This window comes from Convolutriloba macropyga, chromosome 8 (genome assembly GCF_964194025.1).
Source record: "Convolutriloba macropyga chromosome 8, txConMacr16.3, whole genome shotgun sequence".
Taxonomy (NCBI): domain Eukaryota; kingdom Metazoa; phylum Xenacoelomorpha; order Acoela; family Convolutidae; genus Convolutriloba; species Convolutriloba macropyga.
The window spans coordinates 58,279,897-58,305,846 of record NC_134475.1 but is presented as its reverse complement, the minus strand read 5'-3'; the positions used below and the strand labels follow the sequence as shown (position 1 = coordinate 58,305,846).

The following is a 25,950-nucleotide window of genomic DNA, read 5'->3' as shown; positions in this document are numbered from 1 at the left end:
CTTAGAATCACAACCTCTAACTTTCAGACAAACATAAATTGGTCAAACAGTTTTACCTACAGCATGCCTAAAATTTCAGTGCACTGAAAATAAAAGTCTGATTGTCGTTATGCATTTTTAGGTTTGTTGGCGCCACTTCAAATGAGCTACAAAAGCAATCAGACAGCAAGAAATAACTTTTGAAACCGAAAAAACTTAGAATTTCTCAAAACTCAAAAATGGTCAAAAATGAAAAATTTTACAAGTTGGGACCGAAAATCTGTCCATCCCCCCCGATTTTGGGAAGGCAAAACCCGAGCAACCCGAGGTTATGGCAGACGGTTAGGGTTAACTCTAAGCTATCCATGAACCCAACGAACGTTATTGCATCAGACCCACAAGTGTGGCTATTAGCACTTATATGGTGCAAAATTGGCATTTTTCGATATTTTGTTATTTATTGTTAAATTTCTTAAGTTGTTTATTTATGATTCTTTAGATGATCATTAAAGGTGAAATACCGTACAATAGAGGCATTTAGAGTTACGTAATAACCATCCGTGTTATGTCAACAAAAGTAAATATTGCAGTAATTTGACATTTACTATGTGAACAATGACCTAAATCATTTTCTTGATTAACCAATCAGAAACAAGAAGCGATGATGTTATAAATGATGAAAATTTGATTATTTACTTTAACCCAATTGTTTGAATAGTGACACCGTATTGTATTTAGAACCATTAGAAACTGTTACCAAGAGCAGTTGGCTCTCAGATAGACTAAAATTTGATTCTTTAACAACTATAGTCTTTTTGCTAAGTTTTGCTAGATCTTAAGATCTTGCGAGTTCTAAGTTAGTTGAGCTTACTTAACGAGAAGTTTGCAACAATACTAGCTACTGGCTGAAGCCTTACAAACTTCAGCACGAGATCGAACATAGACTATCACTAAGGATTTTCCTAACTTCAATCAACAAAATTGAAGTTACAGTCCTTTTAGTACGTCCGAGCGACTAATTATTTTTGCGAGATCGTTAGTCAATCGAACCCAGTGAAGAACCAGGCCGGCGTAAAACTCAAGAACCAGGCTGTGATTTATCGGTTCCGCTGAGAATCTTGAGCAGCCGCAACATTTGGTCCGCCGACCCGGACACCAACAACAGCAGTAACACGAACAGCAACGAATCTTCGATTCAACCTGGTGAACCAAAACACAACCAGCAACGATGGCCAGCAAAAGTCCCAACAGACACTGGAAGACAGCTGATTGGAAAGCGAGTGGTCAACTCAAGACGTTAGAGAAAGAGCAAGTTGATCTACTAAAGTCCTTCTCCAGATACCTCAACGAGCTAGAAGGCTTCCTGACACAAAACAAAACAATGACGGCCGAAGGTGCTTATCGATGTTTCTTCGAGACATACGACAACTTGGAAGACAACCGACAACAGCAGAGGTTACTATTAAAACCAAAGTATTTTGAAAGCTTTGACAATGACACCAAGCGTATGTTAGAAGAAAAGAGGAAGGTCTTGCGATGGGTAGTTGACAAAGTACCAGATCTCCGAGGCATTGAAGATTGTCGCGCAATAGTCGTCGACTACCGGAAAGATACACTGAGAGAGTACAAATTATTGGGAGATTATGTTCCAATCGCGAACGAATTGTTAGAACTCGAAGAGAAATTGAAAGCAGAAAATTTAAGCGAATCCAAAAAACAGATACTGTGTGATCAGGCGGAACGGTTATTAGAAAAGCTAGATGAAATTTGTGCAGAAGCTCTTCGAATAGCGAAGACAGAAGCTTGTCACCATGGGTTTACGAATTTCAGTAATGCTAGGAGTTACTATCAAGACCTGATCAAACAGTACAGGCTCAGCAAGGATTGTGGAAACCAAACATCGTTAGTGTCAACTACATCGACTGGTGACAAAGACTCAAACGACGAAACTGTAATTGATACAGGTAATGGAGCCATAGAAAACGCTTAGGAGAACGCCGAGGTCTCTTCCAAGCATTCTGCTACACACGGAAGCAGAAAACAACCCATTATCGCCAACTCACGATCATCAAAAAGGCGACAGATCGAAGAAATGGAGCTCGAACACCTAAAAGCAAAGAAAGTAACAGAGCAACGACTGCGAGAGCGCCAGTTGGAGTTAGAGCAAGAGCGTGAAGAAATAGAACTTCGTCGCCAGCAAGAAGAGTTACGTTTGCAACAGCAACAGCAACAACAACAACAGCGGCGAGAGCAAGAGTTACAACAACAACAACAAGAGCAAGAGTTACAACAACAACAACTAGAACAAGAGTTACGTCTAAAAATGCAGCAACAAGAAGACGAACTGCGTTTTCGACAGCATGAACGAGCCCTTGAAAACGAAAGAAGGAAAGCAGAAGAAGACGAAGAAGAAAGACGTATGAAATTTGAGCTGACCAAAGGAAGCTCACGGGCATCTGGATCAGTGGCAGATGAGATAGAAAGTGTTGGATCAAAACGAAACCACGAAAGAACAGCCGGATGGGTAGAATCAGGGGCTCAACAGTCTGTCCCTCAACGACCACTATCTCCGAATGTTGTTATCGACCCTCCAACGAATGTCACCAAGGACAGAGCTGATAAACGTTTCAGCACCCACCCGAAAACTACCCCGCTGTTCCAACCAGGCGAAAGGCTTTTTTCAACGCAACTGGCTGAACCGAGCATTCTCCAGAAACCAGAAGTCCGTAAACCAATTAGAGTAACGGACCCACCAGCACCGCCGTTGACAAGGACGACGTTTCAGCAGCAGCGAACGTCAGCAGTTCAAGACAGAAACAGGAGTCAGAGTCCCATTAACAACTCTCGAAACATGTCTGCTGAGAACAAAAACAGGAGCACAATGAATCACACCACTCCCCAAGTCATTTACCAACCAGTACCAAGCAGTGGTGCCAGTGGCTTGCCAAAACTAAAACTGACTGAGTTTTCAGGAGATCCTCTGGAGTGGCCAGAGTGGTCAGGTCTTTTTGATGTTGTTGTTCATCAAAAGCAAATCAGTGATACAGAAAAGATGCAATACCTGAAGACCAGTCTCACGGGTCAAGCAAAGGCAGCAGTATCGGGAATGGGATTCAGCTCGCAATCATACTATCACGCTTGGGATATACTCTGTGAGAAGTACGGCAGATCAGATTTCATAGTCAACGCGCAATTCAAAAAAAATATATACTCATCCTCCAGTTCGGCATGACGATTCTACGAGCATCGTCAAATTCGCAAATGTGGTTACAAATGTGGTGAACACCTTGACTCAACTTGGATACACATCAGATCTAGAAGCAGAAGCAGGACTAAGTTCAGCAACGAGAAAACTTTCTCCGCAACTGAGAGAACAGTGGTTGCAGTATATGCAATATCGTCGACTACTGAGAGGTAACCTGATTATTTTGAAGGAGAGGCTTGCCTCTAAAGCTGCAATTCATGAGAACTTGTTAGCACAGACGAACTCGTCGTTTGACAGAAATAAATTTCAAAGCCGTGATAAACCGAAGACGAGTACCTTTGCATCAAACGCTGAAGAGTCAAGCAAACCCAAGAATTTTGAATGTCCCTTCAAAGACGGACAGCATCCTATATGGACGTGTGAAAAATTTAAATCACTGAAAGTAAATGAACGACGAGAGCATGTCCAGAGGTTCCAACTGTGTTTCAATTGTTTAAAACCAGGCCACATGTCGAAGGACTGCAGAAGCAGGACATGTAGCGTACCCAGCTGTGGAAGGCGACACAACAGGCTTTTGCACAGTGACCTACCGAAGAAGGATACTACAAAGAATGTCTCAGATGCTACAACGGCAGTAGCAACTAACATCACCCAAGGAGGACTTCCAGTGGTACGAATCAAGCTGACAAACAGAGACTTAAGTCTAAATGTACTAGCGATGAGTGATTCGGGATCCTCAATCTCATTTGTGGACAAATCAGTGGTGTCAAAACTTCAACTCCAAGGCCGAAAAGCATCTCTATCAGTAGCAGGGATCCATGGCTCACAAGATGTCAAGACTGAAATAGTGCCGATAGCTGTTTCAGCGCATGAGAAGTCTCGACCACTGACAACAGTGCAATTCTATGTGCACGAGAAACTGAAATTGGGGGACCAGATTGTGGAACTGCAAGAGTTGAAAGACCGTTACCCACATTTGAGGAATTTGCCAGATCAGAGCTACAATCTAAACGATGTTCAAGTGATTCTTGGACAAGATTGCTACGACATTCATCACCCTTTTGAATTCAAGAAGTCAGAAGACAAAGCTGCACCATGGGCAGTGAAATCAAAGATTGGTTGGGCTTTAAGTGGACCCCTACCAGCGAAGCAAGCAGCAACTCTTGCGACCACAGCAACATCAATTGCAGACGACAAATTAGCAAACCAGTTGAGTAAGTGGTGGGATATCGAGTCCTACGCTTCAAACTGCGATGTCACCTTACATTCAAAGGAACAACAATGAGCAATCAAGACGTTGGAACAAACGACCCGATTCAACGGTGAAAGATACGAAGTTGGACTTCTGTGGCGAGAGGACGAAGTGAAGTTACCCAACAACTTCTACTCTGCAATGGGGCAACTCAAGTCCTTAGAACGACACCTGCAGAAAGATGAAACGCTAAAAAAGCGCTACCAAGAAACCATCGACACAGATGTCAACGCTGGATACGTTCGGAAAGTAGATCAAGCTGAACTGAATAAAACCAATGACAAACTGCAATGGTATTTACCACATCATCCCGTCATAAATCCGCACAAACCCGAAAAAGTCAGAAGAGTGTGTAACACAGCAGCAAAGTATCAAGGTGTAGCCCTAAACGACAAACATCTACTTGGGCCAGACCTGCTGCAGAGTTTGATAGGAATCATATTTCGCTTCCAAGAACACCAAATAGCCTTATCAGCCAATATAGAAGCAATGTTTCTTCAAGTAGCTGTCCCAAAGGATGACAGCCGATGTTTACGATTCCTCTGGAGAGAAGATCCAGAGCGGAGAATAGAGATCTACGAGTGCACACAACACGTTTTTGGGGCGAAAAGCTCGCCGACTTGTGCAAATTACGCCTTGCACCAAGTGGCGAAAGATAATGCAGTCAACGACGAAAATATTGTCAAAGCTGTCCAGCGAAACTTCTACATGGACGACTTCCTCAAGTCAGTCAGAACAACTCAAGAAGCGATTGAAATTTATCAGAAAGTCAGAGACATCCTCAGCAAAGGTGGATTCAAGTTGACGAAATGGATAACAGGTGACGAAGAAGTCAAGTCACACATTCCAGAGACAGACAGATCAAAGAAAGTTGTGAAAACTTTCGAAGCAGAACCACAATCATCCTCAATCCTAGAACTCAACTGGAATGTGGGCAAAAACAGTCTCATAGTCTGTCGTGGAACTGAGCAAGAAGTTCCAGCAAAAATAACTCAGAGAATTGTCCTATCCTTTGTCTCAGCAGTGTTCGACCCACTTGGGATATGTTCACCATTCACCATACGAATGCGGTTTCTACTCAAAATCATCTGGGCAGCAATGGGACAAGCATGGGACAAAGAGCTGTCAGCAGAACACTCAAAACTGTTCAGTTATTGGTGCTCTGAGTTGAGAGAAATAAGGACAATGTCAATAAATCGACTTTATTTTGAAAACGGATGTACAAACTTGAGACTTCACATCTTTACAGATGCATCAGAGGAAGCAATGTGCACTGTGGCATATCTGCAAGATGAAGCAACTCTAAAACTGACATATGTAATAGGGAAATGCCGTGTGGCACCCATCAGACATATGACAATACCGAAATTAGAACTTCAAGCCGCACTCTAACGGAGTTCGTCTCAGAAAGCAGACACTCAATGAACATGATGTCAATATTGACAAAATCTATCATTGGACCGACTCATCAACAGTGCTACAATGGCTACAGGCAGCGCACAAGAAACAACAAGTATTCGCTGCGAACAGAGCAGCGGAAATATTGGAAAACTCATCGATGGAATCAATGGAGACACGTCAAAGGTGTCGAAAACCCTGCCGACATCGGAACCCGAGGAATGTCCATCGAAGGCCTCGAGGAGTCCGTGTGGCTAACCGGGCCGGCATGGCTCCAGGCAGATGAAGAAAAGTGGCCAAAGCCGTGGTGCCAAGTGAACGAACTCGAACCTGAGCAAGTTACGAGTACTGTAGCAACAGAAACAAAACTAGACCAAATATTTGACTGGAGATGATACAGTTCATTCAACCGAATTAGAAACTTCATTGCCTACTGCATGAGGTTCAGGACAAAGCAGAAACGTATCCTCAAAGCAGACGAAATTTATCACGCAGAGCAAATACTGTTTCGATTTGTTCAAAACGAAAGCTTCCCGAATGTTTCGAAATCTATAGCGAACAGCAAAGAAATCTCAAAAACATTAAACATTGCCAAATTGTCACCCTTCATAGAGGAAGATGGAACAATTAGAGTTAAAGGTCGACTGAAGCATTCAAATCTTGATTACAATGCAAAACATCCAATATTATTAACCGCGAAACATCCAGTTGTACAACTTCTGTTGGAGAGAGCGCATCGAGACAACCTACATGAGGGCACAGAGTACGTGAGAAACATGCTCCAACAAGAATACTGGATCATCGGGCTGAGAAATGCATTAAGAAAAATCAAGTCAAGATGTATCAAATGCAGACACAGAAACGCCAACCCAATTCACCCACCGATGGCGGATCTACCCAGAGAACGACTTGATGAACATGTGTTCCCATTCACCCATACCGGAGTCGACTACTTCGGACCCTTCGAAGTCAAGTTCCTACGACGTACCGTGAAGAGATGGTGCTGTCTCTTTACTTGCCTGACAACGAGAGCAGTACACATCGAAGTTGCACAGCCATTGGACACCGAGTCATGTCTAGCTGCGGTGACAAGATTCATTGCAAGACGTGGCTACCCGAATACCATCATCAGTGACAACGGAACAAACTTTGATGGAGCAGCCAATGAGCTGAAAGCATTCATGAACGAGTGGGACAAAGCTAAGATTGAGAGTGACTTAGCACAGGAAAGGATTGTTTGGAAATTCAACCCTCCCGGAGCTCCTCACTTTGGTGGAATCTGGGAAAGACTGGTTCAAAGTTGCAAGAAGGTCATGATTGAAATCTTGGACAACAGAAGCCTCACCGACGAGGTACTCAGTACAACAATGTGTCTTGTAGAGCAGACTCTCAACGCAAGACCCCTGACAGCAGTAAGTGACGACCCTGAAGATTTGACAGCACTCACACCTAATCATTTCTTGCTAGGACGAGAGAGCGCGAGTGCACCATTCATGCCATCCAGTGAACGCTACCACGACCTGAGAAAATCATTGAAAACGGCTCAAGCATATGCCGACATGATCTGGAAAAGATGGACTTGTGAATATCTTCCACAATGGAACCAGAGATCGAAGTGGTCAAAAGAACATGTGCGAAACCTGAAAGAAGGCGAGTTAGTATGGCTAGTAGATGACTCTGTGAAACGCTGTGAATACAAGCTTGGACGAATCATTGAGATCGTCACTGGCAACGACGGAGTTGTGAGATCAGCGAGAGTCAAAATGGCACATGGAGAGCTAAACCGGCCAGTCGTGAAGTTAGCGCCAGTATTCTACGATGGTGTTTCCGAGATCGAAAACAGGGCCGGCGATGTTGGCGCCACTTCAAATGAGCTACAAAAGCAATCAGACAGCAAGAAATAACTTTTGAAACCGAAAAAACTTAGAATTTCTCAAAACTCAAAAATGGTCAAAAATGAAAAACTTTACAAGTTGGGACCGAAAATCTGTCCATCCCCCCCGATTTTGGGAAGGCAAAACCCGAGCAACCCGAGGTTATGGCAGACGGTTAGGGTTAACTCTAAGCTATCCCTGAACCCAACGAACGTTTTTGCATCAGACCCACAAGTGTGGCTATTAGCACTTATATGGTGCAAAATTGGCATTTTTCGATATTTTGTTATTTATTGTTAAATTTCTTAAGTTGTTTATTTATGATTCTTTAGATGATCATTAAAGGTGAAATACCGTACAATAGAGGCATTTAGAGTTACGTAAAAACCATCCGTGCTTATGTCAACAAAAGTAAATATTGCAGTAATTTGACATTTACTATGTGAACAATGACCTAAATCATTTTCTTGATTAACCAATCAGAAACAGGTAGCGATGATGTTATAAATGATAAATATTTGATTATTTACTTTAACCCAATTGTTTGATTAGTGAAATCGTATTGTTTTTAGAACCATTAGAAACTGTTACCAAGAGCAGTTGGCTCTCAGATAGACTAAAATTTGATTCTTTAACAACTATAGTCTTTTTGCTAAGTTTTGCTAGATCTTAAGATCTTGCGAGTTCTAAGTTAGTTGAGCTTACTGAACGAGAAGTTCGCAACAATACTAGCTACTGGCTGAAGCCTTACAAACTTCAGCACGAGATTGAACATAGACTATCACTAAGGATTTTCCTAACTTCAATCAACAAAATTAAAGTTACAGTCCTTTTAATACGTCCGAGCGACTAATTTTTTTTGCGAGATCGTTAGTCAATCGAACCCAGTGAAGAACCAGGCCGGCGTAAAACTCGAGAACCAGGCTGTGATATATCGGTTCCGCTGAGATTCTTGAGCAGCCGCAACAAGGTTAAATAAAAAACATATATCATTATTTTACAGCATTAAATTCGCCTTTGTTTTACGCAATATCAGGAATTGTTATCTTTTGTTTGGTCAACTTTAGCAACAACCCAAGTGCTGTTTTCTTTAGCAAATTTTCTACCTTCCGCTGAAATTTCACATTAGAGTATAAATGCAGTTGCTAAGCACAAATTACCCATTTATATGGCTTATGTTAAGTTTTAAATAAGCATAAAGTAAAAAATTTACAGTAAAGAGAATAAAATAGGTGAATCGCAAAAAATTTCTCTGGGAAGGGATGTTTGTTAAGTGGAGTCTTTCCTACCTTTTCCTTTTAATTTTTTTACCAGCAAACATTTTTCGGAATTTTTGTACAAGCAAAATCTAAACCAGAAAAAGACTCTTATGATTGACTTAACATCACAACTTCTAACACTCAGACAAACAAAAACTGGTCGAACAGTTTTAACTAAATCTTTATCAAATGTTCATTGCGTAGAAAATATCAAACGGCGACTTTTCATTTAGAGTTTAAGCCTTCAAACGAAGACAACATTAGGTCAAGGAGTTTAATTACACTTGCAGAAAAACAAGGAGTCATCATGCTTTTATAGGTTGAACAATTTATAGCAATAAATTATTGTCGGTTTTAGGCAAGCTCAGCAGCTGTTACTCTCTGGTCAATTGTAGCAATCAAATAAGTCTCTTCAACGGTTCCATGTTCCTTTGCGTTTATAAAAATGGAGTGATCATGCAGCTGTTAAGCACAAACTACCTAATTATTTGGCTTATGTTAAGTTTTATAAAAGCTGAAATTAAAAAATTTACACCCTAATTGGAAAAAATATGTGTATCGCTTTTGGAAGGGACGTTTGTTAAGTAGAGTTTGTGGTGCCAATTTCTAAATTTCCCAAAAAAAATAAGACAAATCTTTTTCAATATTTTGCAACAATTGTGGCAAAAATATCAATTCGGATGCAACCTAACGTCTATGAACACAAACAAAAAACTCTGGATCTTCAAAAATTATTGCAAATTACATCAGAACGCATAGAATTTGCGCGTTTCAATTCAGCAATTCTAAGAAAGGAAGTGTTCAACGCATTGCTAACGATGAACAAAACTAGCAGAAATAATGATGGCCTTTGGAGCAGTTAGAGCGCTGACTCCAGACCCCGGTATTGCTTTTTCCATTGGTGGTATCTTTATTGAATGTGGAGGCAACAGTCGTAATTGATAGGATATCGACTACAACTTAGAAAGATTGAATGCAATGACTATCACGGGTTGAAAGTAAAAAACGATAATGAAGATAAACTCTACATTGTTGCGTTGCAAATGGAGGACTTCAAGTCATGCTAAAAACAAAGAATAAACACAGGAAAAACAAGCTAAAGCACTGAAAAACGCCACCAAGGTAATCAAATCAAATTTGTGTAGCTACACAGCTATTAATCAATTATTCTATTCACGTGATCAATCACTAAAGTTACAAATCAATCTGGCAAGTACACTACTTGCCCTCAACGGTGGATTAAAACCTCTAACTTTCAGACAAACATAAGTTTGTCAAACAGTTTCACCTACTGCATGACTAAAAGTTCAGTACACAGAAAATAACTGACGGGCAATTTCCAATTAAAATTTAAGCTTTCAAACTATTCCAAAATTGAGTCGAGGAGTTTATTTAGACTTTCAGATAATCTGAGAGTCGTTATACTTTTTTAGGTAAAATACGAAAACTCATATCATTATATTATAGCATTAAATTCTCTTTTGTTTTACGCAATATCAGGAATTGTTACCCTTTGTTTGGTCAACTGTAGCAACAACCTAAGTGCTGTTTTCTTTTGCAACTTTTCTACCTGCCGCTGAAATTTCACATTAGAGTATATATGCAGTTGCTAGGCACAAATTACCCATTTAATTGGCTTATGTTAGAATTTAAATAAGCATAAAAGAAAAAATTTAGAGTAAGAGAATAAATTAGGTGAATCACAAAAAATTTCTCTGGGAAGGGAAGTTTGTTAAGTGGAGTCTTTACTACCTTTTCCTTTTAATTTTACCAGCAAAAAATTTTTCTGAATTTTTGTACAAGCAAAACCTAACAGAAAAAGACTCTTATTATTGACTTAGCATCGCAATTTCTAACTCTCAGACAAACAAAAACTGGTTGAACAGTTTTAACTAAAGCTTGATTAAATGTTCATTGCGTAGAAAATATCAAACGGCGACTTTCCATTTAGAAATTAAGCCTTCAAACGAAGACAACAGTAGGTCAAGGAGTTTAATTAGACTCACAGAAAAACAAGGAGTCATCATGCTTTTATAGGTTGAAGAATTTATAGCATTAGATTATTGTTTGTTTTAAGCAAGCTCAGCAACAGTTACCCTGTGGTCAACTGTGGCGACCAAAAAAGTTTTGCCTTGTTCAACCTTTCTATTCTCCTCTGAAGTTTCAAAAATAGAGTAGTCATGCAATTGCTAAGCACAAATTACATAAATTTTTGTCTTATAATAGGCAGAAAGTAGAAAATTTAAGGAAGTAAATGGAAAAAAAAATAGGTGTATCGCAAAAAATGCTTTGTGAAGAGACGTTTGTTAAGTCTTTGGTACCATTTCTTTTTAATCTTTTACAAGCAAAATTTATTTTTTAGTTTTTTTTAAGAGCAAAACTAAAAAAATTGCACTAAATCACCCTTACGAATGACTTAAAATCACAAACTCTAACTCTCAGACAAACATAAATTGGTCAAACAGTTTCACCTACAGCATGACTAAAATTTCAGTGCACAGAAAATAAGAATCTGAGAATCTGAGTGTCGTTATTCTTTTTTAGGTTAAATAAAAAACACATCATTATTTTACAGCATTAAATTCTCCTTTGTTTTACGCAATATCAGGAATTGTTACCTTTTGTTTGGTCAACTTTAGCCACAACCCAAGTGCTGTTTTCTTTCGCAACTTTTCTACCTTCCGCTGAATTTTCACTTTAGAGTATATATGCAGTTGCTAAGCACAAATTACCCATTTATTTGGCTTATGTTAAGTTTTAAATAAGCACAAAGTAAAAAATATACAGTAAAGAGAATAAAATAGGTGACTCGCAAAAAATTTCTCTGGGAAGGGAAGTTTGTTAAGTGGAGTCTTTTTTCCGGGGGGGGGGGCATAACGTACTGGAGGGGCACAAACGAAAAAGATCCGATTTTTTGTTAGCTTTTTAATTTAATGCCTACTGATAATAAAACTGAAAGCCTTACCTAGTACATCCGCTTATAATCGAGTCTTCCCAGCTCAATGTCTGAATCTCTGTTCCGTTTAACAAACTGAATTTTTATTGCCTATATGTCTCAACGTTATACAACAAACGATTTCCTCGCATGGCAAACTTTTGCTGAAACTTTGTGCAAGCGAAGCGCTCCAATTGCCGTGGAGATACTGAGAAAGAAGTCCGAATCGCCTACTAACTTCCAAGTTAAAGCCAAATTATGCTTCACCGATTTAGTCACGGAAGCTGATACATCTGTAGAAGCAGTTATTAAGTCATCAATCCTGAACTCCTTCCCCACTCATAATTTTGTTGGAGAGGAGTCAGCAACGGGTAATCATCTCATAATTACTTGATTTAGATAAATTCTGTGGAGGGTATTTGCAGAACTCTTAGGGCGTGTTGTAATAAGTGAAGATGATCCAGAGCCATCATGGATAGTGGATCCAATAGACGGAACTATGAGCTTTGTGCACAGTTACCCAGGATATTGTATATCGATTGGAGTAATTTATAAGGCCAGACCAGTCGTCGGAGTTGTGCTTGATATCGTTGGTGATAAGTTGTACACAGCAGTCACTAATCAAGGTGCTTTCTGCAATGGTGCTAGAATACACGTATCCAGCTGTACGACGATGGAACGATGTATGCTGCTGTTAGAGGTTATATTAAGTACTTATTTTGGGAACTCTTTATTGCTTAAAATTTGGGTCTTTCCCAAGAACTCCAATCGGCAGCTACAGAACTAGACAACGGTGCGGGGAGAACTGCATGGAGGCAAACATGTCAAAGTGTAAATTGCTCAACATCAAAGGAAACTCAGCAAGTTTAAATCAAAATTCCTTCTGACATCCAAAAAGACCTGGGCCTAATTATTTCACCAGCTTTAATTTGGAATGAAAACTATAATCGATGTGTTCAAAAGGTAACAAGCTAACTTTTCTTGTTCAATTGCTCTCAAACGAAGTTTGTAGCAATTATATTAGTCATGTTGCTATTTTTATGAGATTTTTCTCTTGACCGATTTTTCGTCTGACCCATTTGACTTTTCGTCCTCAAAAACGGGATAAACAACTTGCGCCCAGCGGGCATTATGCTCTCTTAGAGCCTTTCACAGCTCACTAGTCTCCAAGTATGCGATTCACAGAAACTGTTTTGGGGACTTATACTTATGGTGTGAAGGGCACATCGCTCAGGCCGTAAGGGTCCCGTGCAGCCAAAGACCCCCCACAGTTGCCCCCCGTGCGCTCAGCTCACGCCGCTCCAATTAAGCTAAACCGTAGCTGGCTACTGACAAAGCCAGCCGGTCGTTTGGGAGCAATTCGCCCAACGTTAGTCGATTATGTATTAAAAATGTATCCCAAAAAGCCTTAATAAGGCTAATATGAAAGAGTACAGATCCTGGCAACAAAGTGGATAACCAACGCGTTCGGACCACAAAAGTCGATTGATAGAGAGAATCTTTCCACCCTCAGTCTCTACGAAGAAATAAATTACCTACTTCTTTTCGTCTTATTAGTTGATGTAAAATATGATATATCGTTAGATTTTACAAATTGGATTTTCACAAATCGTTGGATTTTCACAAATGACAGCAAAACAAGCCTAATTGTTGTGATAAACTTATTAAATAGTCTCCACCTGCACGTGGGAGGTTATTTAATTTCGTTTCAGCTTGTCTGTTGTTATTCATTGTGTATTCAGAGGCCGGACATTGTTTTTGGGTAGCCCAAATAACCGCGGATTCTAGATTCCGGAGGAAGAAAGAAATCTTCGAGAACTATTTGTTTACTGCGTGGAAGCATTTGGCGTAAGAGTTCTCCGCATCTGCGTGATGTGCGTTTTTCGATTTTACCATTTTCTAGTTTTTCAAGTTCTTTTAGCTACCTTAGTTTATTCTCATTACAGCTAAAAATTTGGCGTGAGAGCTCTCATCTGTTTGACTGAATAATTTCTCAGTCCCGCAGCGGGCTTTTCCTTCTGTCCCACTGATTCCCCAATTCAACCCATATTGAAAATGCCACCGCCCCCTGAGCCACAATGTGATATCTGTATGCAGCGATGTAATCCACAAACTGCTAATTGTGTAAAGTCCAAAAGAGTATACGTTCATATGCTTGCTTAGGAATCACAAACTGTTCAAATTTACAAGGAATGATTTTCTGGTCGTGTAAAACATGCTCGCCAAGCTTTGCTGCTGAGCTATCAGTCCTTGACAGAATATCAGCTATGAAGAAAATGGAATGCGTCGATTCACTAGTTCGCGGTGTTGCTCTGCTTCGAAATGAAGTGGTGTTGCTTAGAAAACCAACCTTTTCCTCCTGAATGCGGTTAAAACTGAACTTCACAGAATTTTCCTCAAATCGTGCTTTTTATATCCAAAATACAATGGAAAATGAGTCTACCTGCCAGAAGTTTGCTTTATTGAAATCTCTTTTAGGCAAAGAAGATCGTCAGTTGCCAAGATATGAAAGCAAACAAGCTCTAGCCTCTGCATAAAGCAAGTTCTTCATAGCAAAAATATAACACAGTTTTGCATGAATTGATTCAACTACGTCTCATGAAAACCAATAAATTAGGAGGAGGATGAGTTTCTTTGGGCAATTGTCTCTTAATGAGTTCTGAAAGTTAATTTCAATTCTCTAGCAGTTTGTCTGCGTTTGACAATCCCGACGCGTTTTGTAAAAAAATATATCCTAATTTTTATCTATCCGTGCTGTTGGAACTTTTAGATTCCTCGTTAGAGATTGGAGTGTTTCCACAGGCTCTAAAAACAGCGGTAGTAAAAACTTACCTCAAGAAATCTCGATTGCGTAGACTTAGCGAATTATCAATTTATATCAACTCTAGTTACAACAACTGAGAGATTATCTTGAAGATAGCAATATTTTATGCAAATTCTAAAGTGCTTATCGAAAGCTCTCAACTGAAACAGCACTCCTGAAAGTAACCAATAACATATTGCTAAACTTAGAATTGAGAAAAAGCACTCTTTACATTGGCCTTGATTTATCAGCGGCATTTGATACTATCGACTATGATAGACTTCTGTCTGTTCTTGAAAGTAGTATAGGAGTTGGACATCGTGTTCTCAGCTTTATCAGGAGCTATCTTTGTGGTAGATCACAAAAAGTTTCAATTGGTGACACTTTTTCTTCAATGCAATCAGTTGAAAGGGGTGTTCCGCAAATTTCTGTTTTAGGCCCTCTTCTTTTTACTTGCTATCTGTTACCATTTGAGCTTATATTTGTGAAGCTTAACGTGAATTATCATTTTTTTTCTGATGACACGTTTGTTTATTTGGTCTACAACAACAATCTGACTCCAGAAGTTTCTGATTCGATAATGGGCACTCCAAAAATAGCTTAATGGTGCGAAACTTCGACAAAACACAAAATCAGAATATATGAATATTGCGCGGAAGAGCTCAATGGTCTGTGATATTCAACTGCCAATGGATTCTAAAATTTTGGATAATGTGAAGTTTTTTGGGTTTTTTAATATGATAAACTTTTTTCAAGCTGTTCAGTGTGTGCAAGTTGTTACTTCTTCTTACGTAAAGTCTAATCCATCAGGACTCCATTGCGAAAGTTTCATTAGTTGATTTAGAGAGTTTTAATTTTCTCTAGGTCTGACTTTTGTAATTCGCTTTATTATGGGTTGCCCGACGTTCTCCTTCAGAAATTACAACGTATAATGAACTGCTCATGCATATTAGTTTTTCGACTATCACCAAGCACTCCAACTTCGGATTTTCTAAACAGTTGCACCGGTTACCTGTACGAAAACGTATTTTCAAAATTCTGATGGGTCATCGTCTGGTTCGCCATCCGCAGAGGGTTCCAGCCTATCTTAACTCGCTGGAATCTCGTAATGACAAAGTGACAAGATCTTAATATATTTACAAATTTTAAACTCCAGCTTGGGAAAAAGATCATTCAGTTTTTCAGTATCTCACGAATGGAATTGACTTTTTTCGAATTAAAACTTTTATCAAACGAAAACGCCATCAGAAAAGCTTAAAATTTTGTTCCAAGGAATCTATTTTAAAGCACTTTTGAATAGGTAAATAGTGCTTAAACCAATAAAAATAATAATAAGACAACATGGCAGAAAAGTATATCGAATAAAAAAACGGTCTGACGAAATCCGACGACAATTTCATCCACAGATCCAAACAACTTACAATTTTATGTCGATGCTACTAGAACTACTGCGAAACGGTTAACAAAACAACGGTCAGCAAAATCTTCTGAAAATGCTTTTTGACGAGTTACAACTATCTCACTGCTGGCGATGTACTGCTGGCGCATCATTTGAAAATGTTCCAACCGCAACATCTGGAAGAAGATCGAATAACAAATTGATGAAGGACTTCCAATAAAGGGCCCAAAAGCCCCAGAGAAATGAAACTTTGTTTCCCTAAAGAGTCAACTGCTACTACTTCCACTGCATGGTGGCCATAAAGTGTAGCCCCCTTATTAATAACCGCCCGCATCTTCTCAGCCGGCTATTATAGAGCTCCTAATTTTTTTTAGTCGAATTTGTCGCTTACCCATTTTGCCGCTTTTTCGATATTATGCGTGAAATCTTTTTGATTCTCTAGGCTAGTTTCACTCTTGTGTCATTCTGCTCAAAGTACTTTTAAACAGCAGCTGCTTAGAAAAGCAATTCAAAATGAAGAGAGTCAGTATAAAAAAAATCAAAGTCAGAAATAGAAACGGGATAAACCCATAAAGCCCATTTTTAAATGCCAGGTACTTGAACTTTGTTCTCAAGTTTTAGTTACTATCTATAATGCTTATTGGTATTGATACTAGACCCTGTAGCCTCTCACTGAGAGACAGGGGTATGTTCAATTAGGAAATGACATCAAAATAAATCGCACTTAAAAATGTTTTTATACAAAAATCAATTTTTGTTGATATTTTCTTTTCTTTCAATCCCAATAGAGTTATGGGAATCAACGGCGGCTATTTTCCGGCAATCTGCCGGGGATGTTTATCATAAAGCGACGAGTGAAGAATAATTGAACAGGACAGCTGAGCAGAGACTTCTGTTGATACTTGCTTGTTTGTTCAAAAGTTAGGTTGTACAGCTAACCTCGTTGAATTCTTCAATAAATTATGTGTTACCAAGTGAAGTGGTTCTAAAGCTCTCCCCTTTTCATGATAGGATAAATATTAATCAATCATGTGGCACAGGAATGACGTCTTTCTTTGAGCTATCAGACAGCGATGTCGTTAATCTGATATCGAATACATCAATGGGCACTCCTAATGGCGTCATTGCTTGTAGGTTTTACAAGAGGTCGATAAAGCTTAACATCTTAACTTTTCTTTCTGTGCCATTTTTTTGAATGTGGCTAACATCTGGTTTTCCCAGCGAAGATTTGAATGAGGGCATTGTGTTGTCATTTTTAGAAAAAAATGATCCTTGATTCAGAGGTCCTATCAAACTACCGTCCTGTAACCAATCTGCGTTTTATTGAGTAAATACCGAAAAGGATTTTTTTCTACTGAAACAGCTATATTCAGTCTCAAATGGTCTTTTGTCTTTTTTAGAAAACAATAAATAACCCGGTTACCAATGAAATCGTTTCCAATGGTACATAAATCCGACAGGAGTTCCGCAGGGATCAGTTTTGGGTCCACTGACTGCCTTCTTGTTATCTTCTGCATTTAGAGGATAAATTTTTTCAACTGGGTTTGCATTATTATTTTAATGCTGATGATGCTGTTGTTTGTTTCGCATTTGTTTGTTCGGTTTTGTAAAGCAAATTCGAGTTTATTCCAGGCAGTTTAGAATCAATGTTCGCTGGAGCAAAATTAAAACTAACACAGAAAAAAACTGAGTTTAGGCATTTTTTTGTTTAAGCCTTCCACAAAATGAGAAATTCTCTAAAAATTTTAAATTGCTGAGTTTTTAGTTTGATGGTAGCCTTAAGTTTGTTCGGCAGATCGATTTGGTCTTCCCGATATCATATTATTACTTTCAAAAAATCTCGGCCCGTAATGAGCTTGATAACGCCCTTAGTTGAGTGTGCTCGTTCTCAGTTGTTATCGAGAGACGACTAGTATAGTTATGTATTATGGAATTTCAAACTGCTTATTGGGGAAGCTATAACGGATCCTTATTTCTTATGTACGATTAATATTCTAATTATCGGCAATGAGACCGACAGCCAACTAGCTGAGAACACTTCACTGGTTTCCAGTAGGGAAAAACGGGTATTGTTGAAAATTTCACTGATTGGTCATCGTTGCGTTCAGCATCCTCCAAGAATTCCCAATTATCTGTCCAAACTGTTTTCATCACAACTGCATGGTTACACGAACACATAAGTTTGCAATTTTGTCACTCGGAAACCCAGATCTACTTACGGCAGACGAACTTTGTTTTGCAGTGACAAATATGGAATAAATTTCCCTTAGAGTTTAAATCAATCATTTCAAAACTAGAAAATTTTAATTTTGGTTTTCAGCACTGTTCTCAAAACTTGAGTTCAGAAATTTTCAATTTTTTGTTAAATAATAAATAATAAGTTTTGAGTTTTTCTAATTTTTTCTTCTGCTGTCGAGTTTATAAATGGTGGTTGAATGAAAATAGTAATAATATTGAAGCTAAGCATTGTATTAAATATAACAAGCCGCTGAATATCGCCTTAAGAAGTCTGAGCGGTCGCTAATTAACAATAGCAATTGTTTAGTTGGCTACCAGTTTCCAGTTGGCTCTCTTTATCAATGAGGCCTAGTGTTGTAGTTTTTTTAGCGGTTTTTTTGGGGTGGTTAACTGTATATGCATGCTTATGACGGGGGGGGGGTGGGTGGCTGTGGTTTTTCACATTGATTTGAATTTGTTCCTATTTTTTGAGAGCTGTGATAGCTGAGCGTAGCTGCTATTGACCTCTGGGTTTGCACAATTCAAAGAATTAGCAAATTTAAATTGTAATCTAGATGTATTAGGGTGCTGGTCTTGTTGAGGCCTTTTCAGTGTACAGGTTCCTCTTTTTGCGAAATAGTAAAAGTAATGACTTTTCCGGAAGATATTGTATTATAAATGGGGTTCAAATTTGTGGCATATTTTAGCTACCCTTCACACGAGATCCAACGTGGTGTTATGAAGGGACGCAAACCTTATCAAACGTTCTTTCGAACAATGTATCAGCCATCAGGATGAGTGGCAGTTGTGTTCTGTCTTTTTGTCAAGTTGCCGAAGGCTGTGCGGATGCCTTCTTTGTTGTAGGATGTCATATTTGGGACGTAGCTGCTGCAGCTGTAATTCTAGAAGAGGCAAAAGGGGTACTGCTGGATCCCTTGACATTGGGCGAGCCCAAACTGACGAAGCGCAAGTTCATCGCCAGTGCTAACTTTGAATTAGCTGAGCTGTTGAAACCTTTGATAATATCGTCCATTCAATTCGACGAAGATTGATTTTTAATTGTTTTCTTTGAAAAAGATGCTTTGCTCCATCTTGTCCTCAGCTTTTAGTTGAGAATGAGTGGAAAAATGAAAAACCCAGAAATGTTTAATTAAAACCGGAGACATCAGTTATTTTCTGTTGTTCGGAATAATTGGTTCATTGAGATGTTTCCTGAATACTTTTTTTCCAAAAGTTTTGATTGAATTCAGATGTTTTTTTTGATAACTTCTTGTTTCTGAAACAACTAAGGATGAAAAATGTAGACTAGAACAGTACCTTGCGTTTAAGACATGGTTATGAGCAGGTAATGAGTAGCTATGTGTTTGTAGCTCTGCTGACGATGTCTTTGTCGAATTTAATCACGGCGTCACATAATCAAGCAGTTGTACTTTATGATGAAAACCAGTTCTCTCATCCATTCAGAGAGTTCCAGAAACGATCCAAAAAATTTGAGTTCAAAACAATGTTGGACCGGAATGAAAAAAGATTTGAGATTGAAATTAACCAGGATTGGGATCGAACCGGAGTAGCCGGTGTCGTTTGGGAATCAGCCGAGATATTGTCCAACTATTTTGCTTCCAATCCAAAATTGATTCGAGGGAAAACAATTTTGGAACTGGGTGCTGGAACCGGTCTTGTATCCATGGTGTGCAAGTTTCTAGAGGCAAAGGAAGTAATAGCTACTGATAGAGAAAGTGTACTTCATGCGCTACAGGGTAATGTAGAATTGAATTGTCCTGAAAGTTCAAAATGTTCGGATTTTGTTGATGTTGCAGTTTTGGATTGGGTTGAACCAACTTTATTTGATCGGAACATAGAACCGGATGTTATTGTTGGCGCTGATCTGGTTTATATTGAAGACTTGTTTCCTGCATTGATTGCAACGTTGCAAGCATTCGCCTCAATAAAGACTCATATTTACTTTTGCAGCAAGATGCGTTATGACAGAGATTACAAATTTTATGAGCTGTTAAGAACTCATGGCTTCGCGGTTGAGATTCTGGTTGCGGTTTCTGAAAAGTCAGTTAATATTTATCACGTCAAATTAAGACGATATGATTAATGATCAATTTTTTTCCAAACAATAAGGAGGTATCGTCCTTAATGCGAGAAGTTCTGAGGTACTTAAAATGCAGCATGGCTTGTAATGCCGTTCAGCACAATACTGACTTTTGACTGTTTGCTTTAACAACCTTTTTTAATGGTTCAGCACTCACGTCTATATTTCTCTCTTGCACCAGAGATTTTAAATAGTTGTTGCAATTTTGGATACTTTTCATTATGATAACAAATTGCTCGGTCAGTTTCTTGACGAAGGCGCAACTAACGTTACTAATTTATCTTTCAGTGCTAAAGCAATGAGCAATATATTCGACCAATCTTGTCTAGCCATTGTGACCGGTACCAATAGAGGCTTGGGCAAAGAGATAGTACATCAACTTGCAAAGCGGATCACAAAACCATCATGCATTGTTTTAATATCAAAGTCGCCTGAAACGTTGAAGACGAATTCCGAGTCTCTGCGAAAGCAATTTCCACAGCATGCGTTCTGCACGTACGCATGTGACTTGGGAATTCCTAGTGAGGTAACTGATTTGATTTCGAAGTTGTCCGAAGATTTGAAGGCGAAAGTGAAACAGTACGAAGCTGCTGTTCTTATTCAGAACGCGGCCTCTTTAGGTAAGATATGGTGTGATATCATTGCGAATGTGCTCAAAGCGTAGATGCTTTTTGATTGTGGTGATATCTCAACAAATAGACGTACCAAAATATAGAATTTTCAACAAATCTGATTGGTGGTGGTGAAATGTAAAACTCTAGTTTGTGCCTTCAATTAACATGAATTCGATATAGCTTAATGCTACCTTCTATATTTTGCCGCATATGGCCATGCCTTGCGGACCACGGCCATGCCGCAGTGGCCCGAGGGACTTGATATGAATCTGTCATATCCGAACGTGATATCAGCTTCCACCAGAAGTTTTCTCTTTGGGCTTAACGCTATTTCTGGGCTTTTATATGGGACAATCAGCCAATCAGAAAAGAGTATTAGTATTTTCTGATTGGTCGGCAATGAAATTTCTATAATATGATACGTTTGCATAATATTTGATGCCTGTTTTCAATCTACAATGAGACCGATCCACCTCTGCCCCCTAATTGCTACTCATAAATAATTTGAGCACTTCGAGTCTGCGAAGTTATTTTCATCCAGGCGTGAAAAAGTTCATGATGACAGATAGGAATGGAATTATCTGATGTCTTGGCGGTCGCAAATTTGTTAAAAGTACTGTGAACCTCCCCTGTAGTCATTGAAAATAAGCAAGCTTAACTATTGTAAATTGAATACTGTGTGTGACCTTTGACCCGGAGTTGAAGTGATGTATGTTTGTTTTAGGTCGTGTTGACTTGACCGCTAGAGACTTAGATGATATGGATCACTTGCAACAGTATGCATGTCTAAATCTGTCGTCTTACATTGCACTTCATTCCATGTACTTGAAGCTCACCAGTCAGCAAGCTAATTTGACCAAGTAAGAAACATGTTAGTAGAAATATGTTAATATTCGACAAAATACTTTGATTGCAGGAGAATACTATCTAGGATACTGCCTCTTTAGGTAACATATGGTCTCATTGGAAATTTATTTTCATGGCGCAGATAGTTTTGATCGTATTACTCTTTATATTTGGTGCCTGGTTTCAATTTACAATAAGATGGATCCAACTCTACCCCCTAATTGCTACTCATAATTATTTTGAGCAACTATTTTCTTGTTGGTATTATTTTTCCATATTAGTTCCTCCAAAAATAATAGTGTGTTCAAATAATAAAAAATATTCACGGTAATTAAATTTTAAGTGTTAATGAAGTTTTTGCTGTTCCGTCCATTTGTTCACCATTTATTCAAAAAATTTCCTTTACCACTGTTCGTATTTCATCGCTGGTTATTAATTGCTCTCGAAGAGAAGCAATTATTGTAAGCGCGTGTCTTTTTACGACTCGAAGAGGAGTATTGAGATTCTTCAGGTTTTTTTTACGACTCGAAGAGGAGTATTGATATTCTACAGGTTTTTACGACTCGAAGAGTATTGATATTCCACAGGTTTTTACGACTCGAAGAGGAGTATTGAAATTCTACAGGTTTTTACTACTCGAAGAGGAGTATTGAGATTCTACAGGTTTTTTAGCAGAAAGCAAATTTGTTCATGACTTGACTTTTGACTTTTTGTTAGAGCATTTAGCTCCGTTTTTGATTGTTGACTTCTGTTTTTGAACATTGGACTTTAACAGTAGCTTCGTTTGTAATGTATACTTATTAGGAACTGCTGGTAATATTCAAGATGAAGAGGTCATTTTGAGATTTTTTGTTCCTATATAAGTATGCCCCTAATTATCTAAACTCTACCCCCCCCCCCCCAACACCTACCTACCTCGCCATCGCCCCCGCACCCCCCCGCAACTTACCCCCCACCTACCCCTACTCCCTCCCTTCACCTAGCTACCCCCACCTACCCCCCAAACTACCCCAGCACTACCCACCTCCCCAACCTATATACCCACCCACCGACCTACCTAACCCCCCCCCCCCCCCCAACCACCTACCTAACCCCCTCCCCTTCCACCACCTACCTACCCCCCCCCCACCGCCCCAACTTACCCCCCCCAAACTACCCCCACCTACCCTCCGAACTACCCCAGCACTACACACCTCCCCAACCTATCTACCCACCCAGTCCACCTAGCTCCCCCGCACCTAAAAAATTGTCGGCATTTTTAAAAAAAACTTTTATGTGGTTTGTTGGGCTACGTTTGGTTTTTCTTTTGTCTTTTATGTTCTGATTTCGGTAATGTTAGGTTAGAGATTATAATGCACCACGATTCGAGTCGTTTCCGGTATTCTACCCGCTATGTTTTTTTTGCAGAAATCAAGTTTGTTCATGACTTGAATTTTGACTGCTTTCTGTTCGAGCATTTACCTCCGTTTTTGATTGTTGACTTCTGTTTTCGACCATTGGACTTGAACAGTAGCTTCGTTTGTAATGTATAGGTATTAGGAACTGCTGGTAATTTTCAGGGTGAAGAGGGCAGCTTGAGATTTTTTGCTCCTATATAAGTCACCCCTAATTATCTAAACCACATTGCACAACCCCCCCCCCCCGCCTACCTACCCCTCCCCACTGTGGTTACTTGAGGTCCGTCTTAGTCCTTTTTAAGCCCTCCGCCCCCGACTGAAGCAGGCTGGAACTGATTAGTGCTCCCACTAGTCGTTCGAGAGCAATTCTTCCGACGTTTAGTCGGTTATGTTTAATTTCAGGTAATATATAACAATTTTTCTGCAGGTAAAAGGCACAACTTCAGGTAAACTGTAACCAAGTGAAATGTAACCAAGCTGAAATGTAAGCAAGTTGAAATGTAAAATATACTGTTTCAGGCTTATAATCAACATTTCGTCACTAGCTGCCAGCATGCCTATGCCCAGTACCACTGATTACTGTTCTTACAAGGCAGCCAGAGAAATGGCCCTACGTGTGCTTGACGTTGAAAACCCAGATGTGAGAACCCTCAACTACTCGCCCGGGCCACTAGAGTCAGATATGAGCGAAGAGTTGAAATCTAAATGGACCAAAAAAGAAGCAACTGCAAACTGGGATTACTTGACTTGCGAGGAAAGTGTTAACAGAATGATGGGAATTTTGTTTGAAAATACTTTTGAATCTGCTACCAGAATTGACTATTTTGACAGATAGAACTAAATCTGTTTTGACATGTTGCATAATTGAATCACTTATAATCTTGTTAAATGAAATTGTAATTTAATTTTGTTAGAGCGAACGTTTGTTTCGAGCAGATTTTAAGCGCTTTGTGATCAGAATTTTGCTGCTTGATTTTGTGCAAAATAAGATGCGCATTGAGTTCAATAGGATTTTCTATTGGCACGTTGCTTTTTGCGACAAGCTAGTGGTCTGGTATGTAATGGTGTTATGTGTTGAGCGTACAACTTTAAAAATTAGTGTAATTAATTATCAATACTTCATTGTCTTAGGTGTGCAAATTTTAATTTGCGACTTCACTTCGAGAGGGATCTTATATAGTTAGTAAAAACCGATATTTTAGATTTTTGTATTACACGTTATTTGTAAGAATTAAGGTGTTGTTTATTTGAGCTTATTTGACTCCGATTTTGCTGCTAATGAACAGCAATAAATCTAAGCTAGCGAACTAATTTCAAGACCGTCTATTTCAGGGCATGATTGTCACATTTCCACACATTTTTGCACTCTTAAGCTTCAGTCTGGTAGATTTAACAAATTTTTTGAGAATGAACTTTCGAGTTGTCACAGCCTCAAAAATTTTGGAAGCCAGCGGCGTCTTGGAAACTCTCGTGCATTCTAATATCTGTGCAACGATTGAAACATGTTACCAAGATCCGCGCTTAAGGTTTCAAAAATGATAGCTCACGATTTTCTCAGTTTTTATTAATTGCTCTCGAACGAATTTTGAAAAGTTATTGTCATGGAAAATTTCGCTTGACCGTTTTTGCGCTTTTGATCTAGAAAATTCTTCAACTTGTTGTGACTTTTTTGTTCCGACCCTCTTGAGGGGGGAGGAACTATATACTCAAATGGGTTTTTTTTTGTTCGGTGAATTTTCGCCGCTCGATATATTCATCGTAGAGAGTTGAGACTGGAATCATTAGAAAGCTCGTCCAGCGTAGAATATGGAATTAAAAAGATTTTTTAATTTTCGTTTTCTACGGAGTTATCGAGGTTTAAACTTCTGGGAAAAGAAGAGTGAATTCACGTTGTTTTTATTCACATTTTCCGGAATTTTTGCCTAAATTTTCGTCCATTTTGCTAATATTTGTTATAATTTTTAAGAATAGTGTCGTTGATTTTATTTTGAAGACGAACAAGCATTGCTGATTGTTTTGATTTAATTTTGGTCAAAAAATCTGGATAAACATTTCAAAATTTAGCCTTTTTCATCAAAAACAGCACGAAATAAGCTACCTTAGTCCACTTTGAGAGTGCACTGTAGTTAAAAGTTTGCCGTTTTTTGCTAACTTTACTCGTTGATTATCAAAAATGCAGAATTTATTTTGAGTTTTCAACTAACAAATTATCTATATCTACAACATTCGAAAAATCAATTGTTCCTAACGGACAATAAGTGTTAGCAGGGCTAGTTTTGGGCCATTCTTGGACTGTTACAATCCAAAAAAAATCGGGTTGTAGTCAGTCGGTCTTTTTTTAAAAAAAGACTTTTTTTTAATAATAAAGAACAGAATATATCAAATCAAAGCTCAGGAGTGATAGGTCCAACCAATTCGCTTGCTAAGCAGCTCGAAGCTAATGCATGTAGTTTTTTATTTGAAAGTTAATGGTCGTTTCTTTTTTAAAAAATAATGGACTTTTCAAAAAATAATGGCTTATTTAACTTTTCTTCTATTTTTTTCTTAATTTGTTCAACTTCCAGCTTAGTGTCAGCAAAGAAAGACTGCTTATTCTTTCTACTGATTTATCATTTATCATTTATTCTTTCTACTGATTTATCATTTTTGTAGATGCAAGAAATATTCTGGA

General features: G+C 38.8%; 5 protein-coding genes across 6 annotated transcripts in view; 4 read left to right on the top strand and 1 right to left on the bottom strand.

Moving 5' to 3' along the window:
- On the top strand, positions 1-19,582 carry LOC142344862 (inositol monophosphatase 1-like). 2 transcript variants are annotated; one of them, XM_075396896.1, is made up of 4 exons: positions 1-41; positions 11,937-12,273; positions 12,328-12,602; positions 19,029-19,582. In XM_075396896.1, the coding sequence occupies exons 2-4, from the start codon at positions 12,018-12,020 to the stop codon at positions 19,371-19,373; spliced, it is 876 nt and encodes a 291-aa protein (XP_075253011.1). In that variant the 5' UTR covers positions 1-41; positions 11,937-12,017; the 3' UTR covers positions 19,374-19,582. The 2 variants fall into 2 exon arrangements, with proteins under 2 accessions (XP_075253011.1, XP_075253012.1); XM_075396897.1 differs by lacking the exon at positions 1-41 and having other exon boundaries at positions 11,883-12,273; positions 12,337-12,602.
- LOC142344868 (uncharacterized) overlaps positions 1-25,950 on the bottom strand; it is a 577,092-nt gene that overhangs the window by 141,513 nt on the left and 409,629 nt on the right. The gene's annotated exons all lie outside the window — the stretch shown is intronic.
- LOC142344858 (FACT complex subunit SPT16-like) overlaps positions 13,550-25,950 on the top strand; it is a 120,506-nt gene continuing 108,105 nt past the window's right edge. The window contains exon 1 of the mRNA XM_075396892.1: positions 13,550-13,574. The gene's annotated coding sequence lies outside the window, so the exon portion shown is untranslated. The remainder of the gene's footprint in view (positions 13,575-25,950) is intronic.
- Positions 13,558-24,199, top strand: LOC142344863 (sepiapterin reductase-like). The gene is made up of 4 exons (XM_075396898.1): positions 13,558-13,575; positions 20,712-21,042; positions 21,761-21,896; positions 23,799-24,199. The coding sequence occupies exons 2-4, from the start codon at positions 20,721-20,723 to the stop codon at positions 24,112-24,114; spliced, it is 774 nt and encodes a 257-aa protein (XP_075253013.1). The 5' UTR covers positions 13,558-13,575; positions 20,712-20,720; the 3' UTR covers positions 24,115-24,199.
- Positions 19,595-20,432, top strand: LOC142344864 (protein N-lysine methyltransferase METTL21A-like). The gene has a single exon (XM_075396900.1). The coding sequence runs from the start codon at positions 19,670-19,672 to the stop codon at positions 20,423-20,425; it is 756 nt and encodes a 251-aa protein (XP_075253015.1). The 5' UTR covers positions 19,595-19,669; the 3' UTR covers positions 20,426-20,432.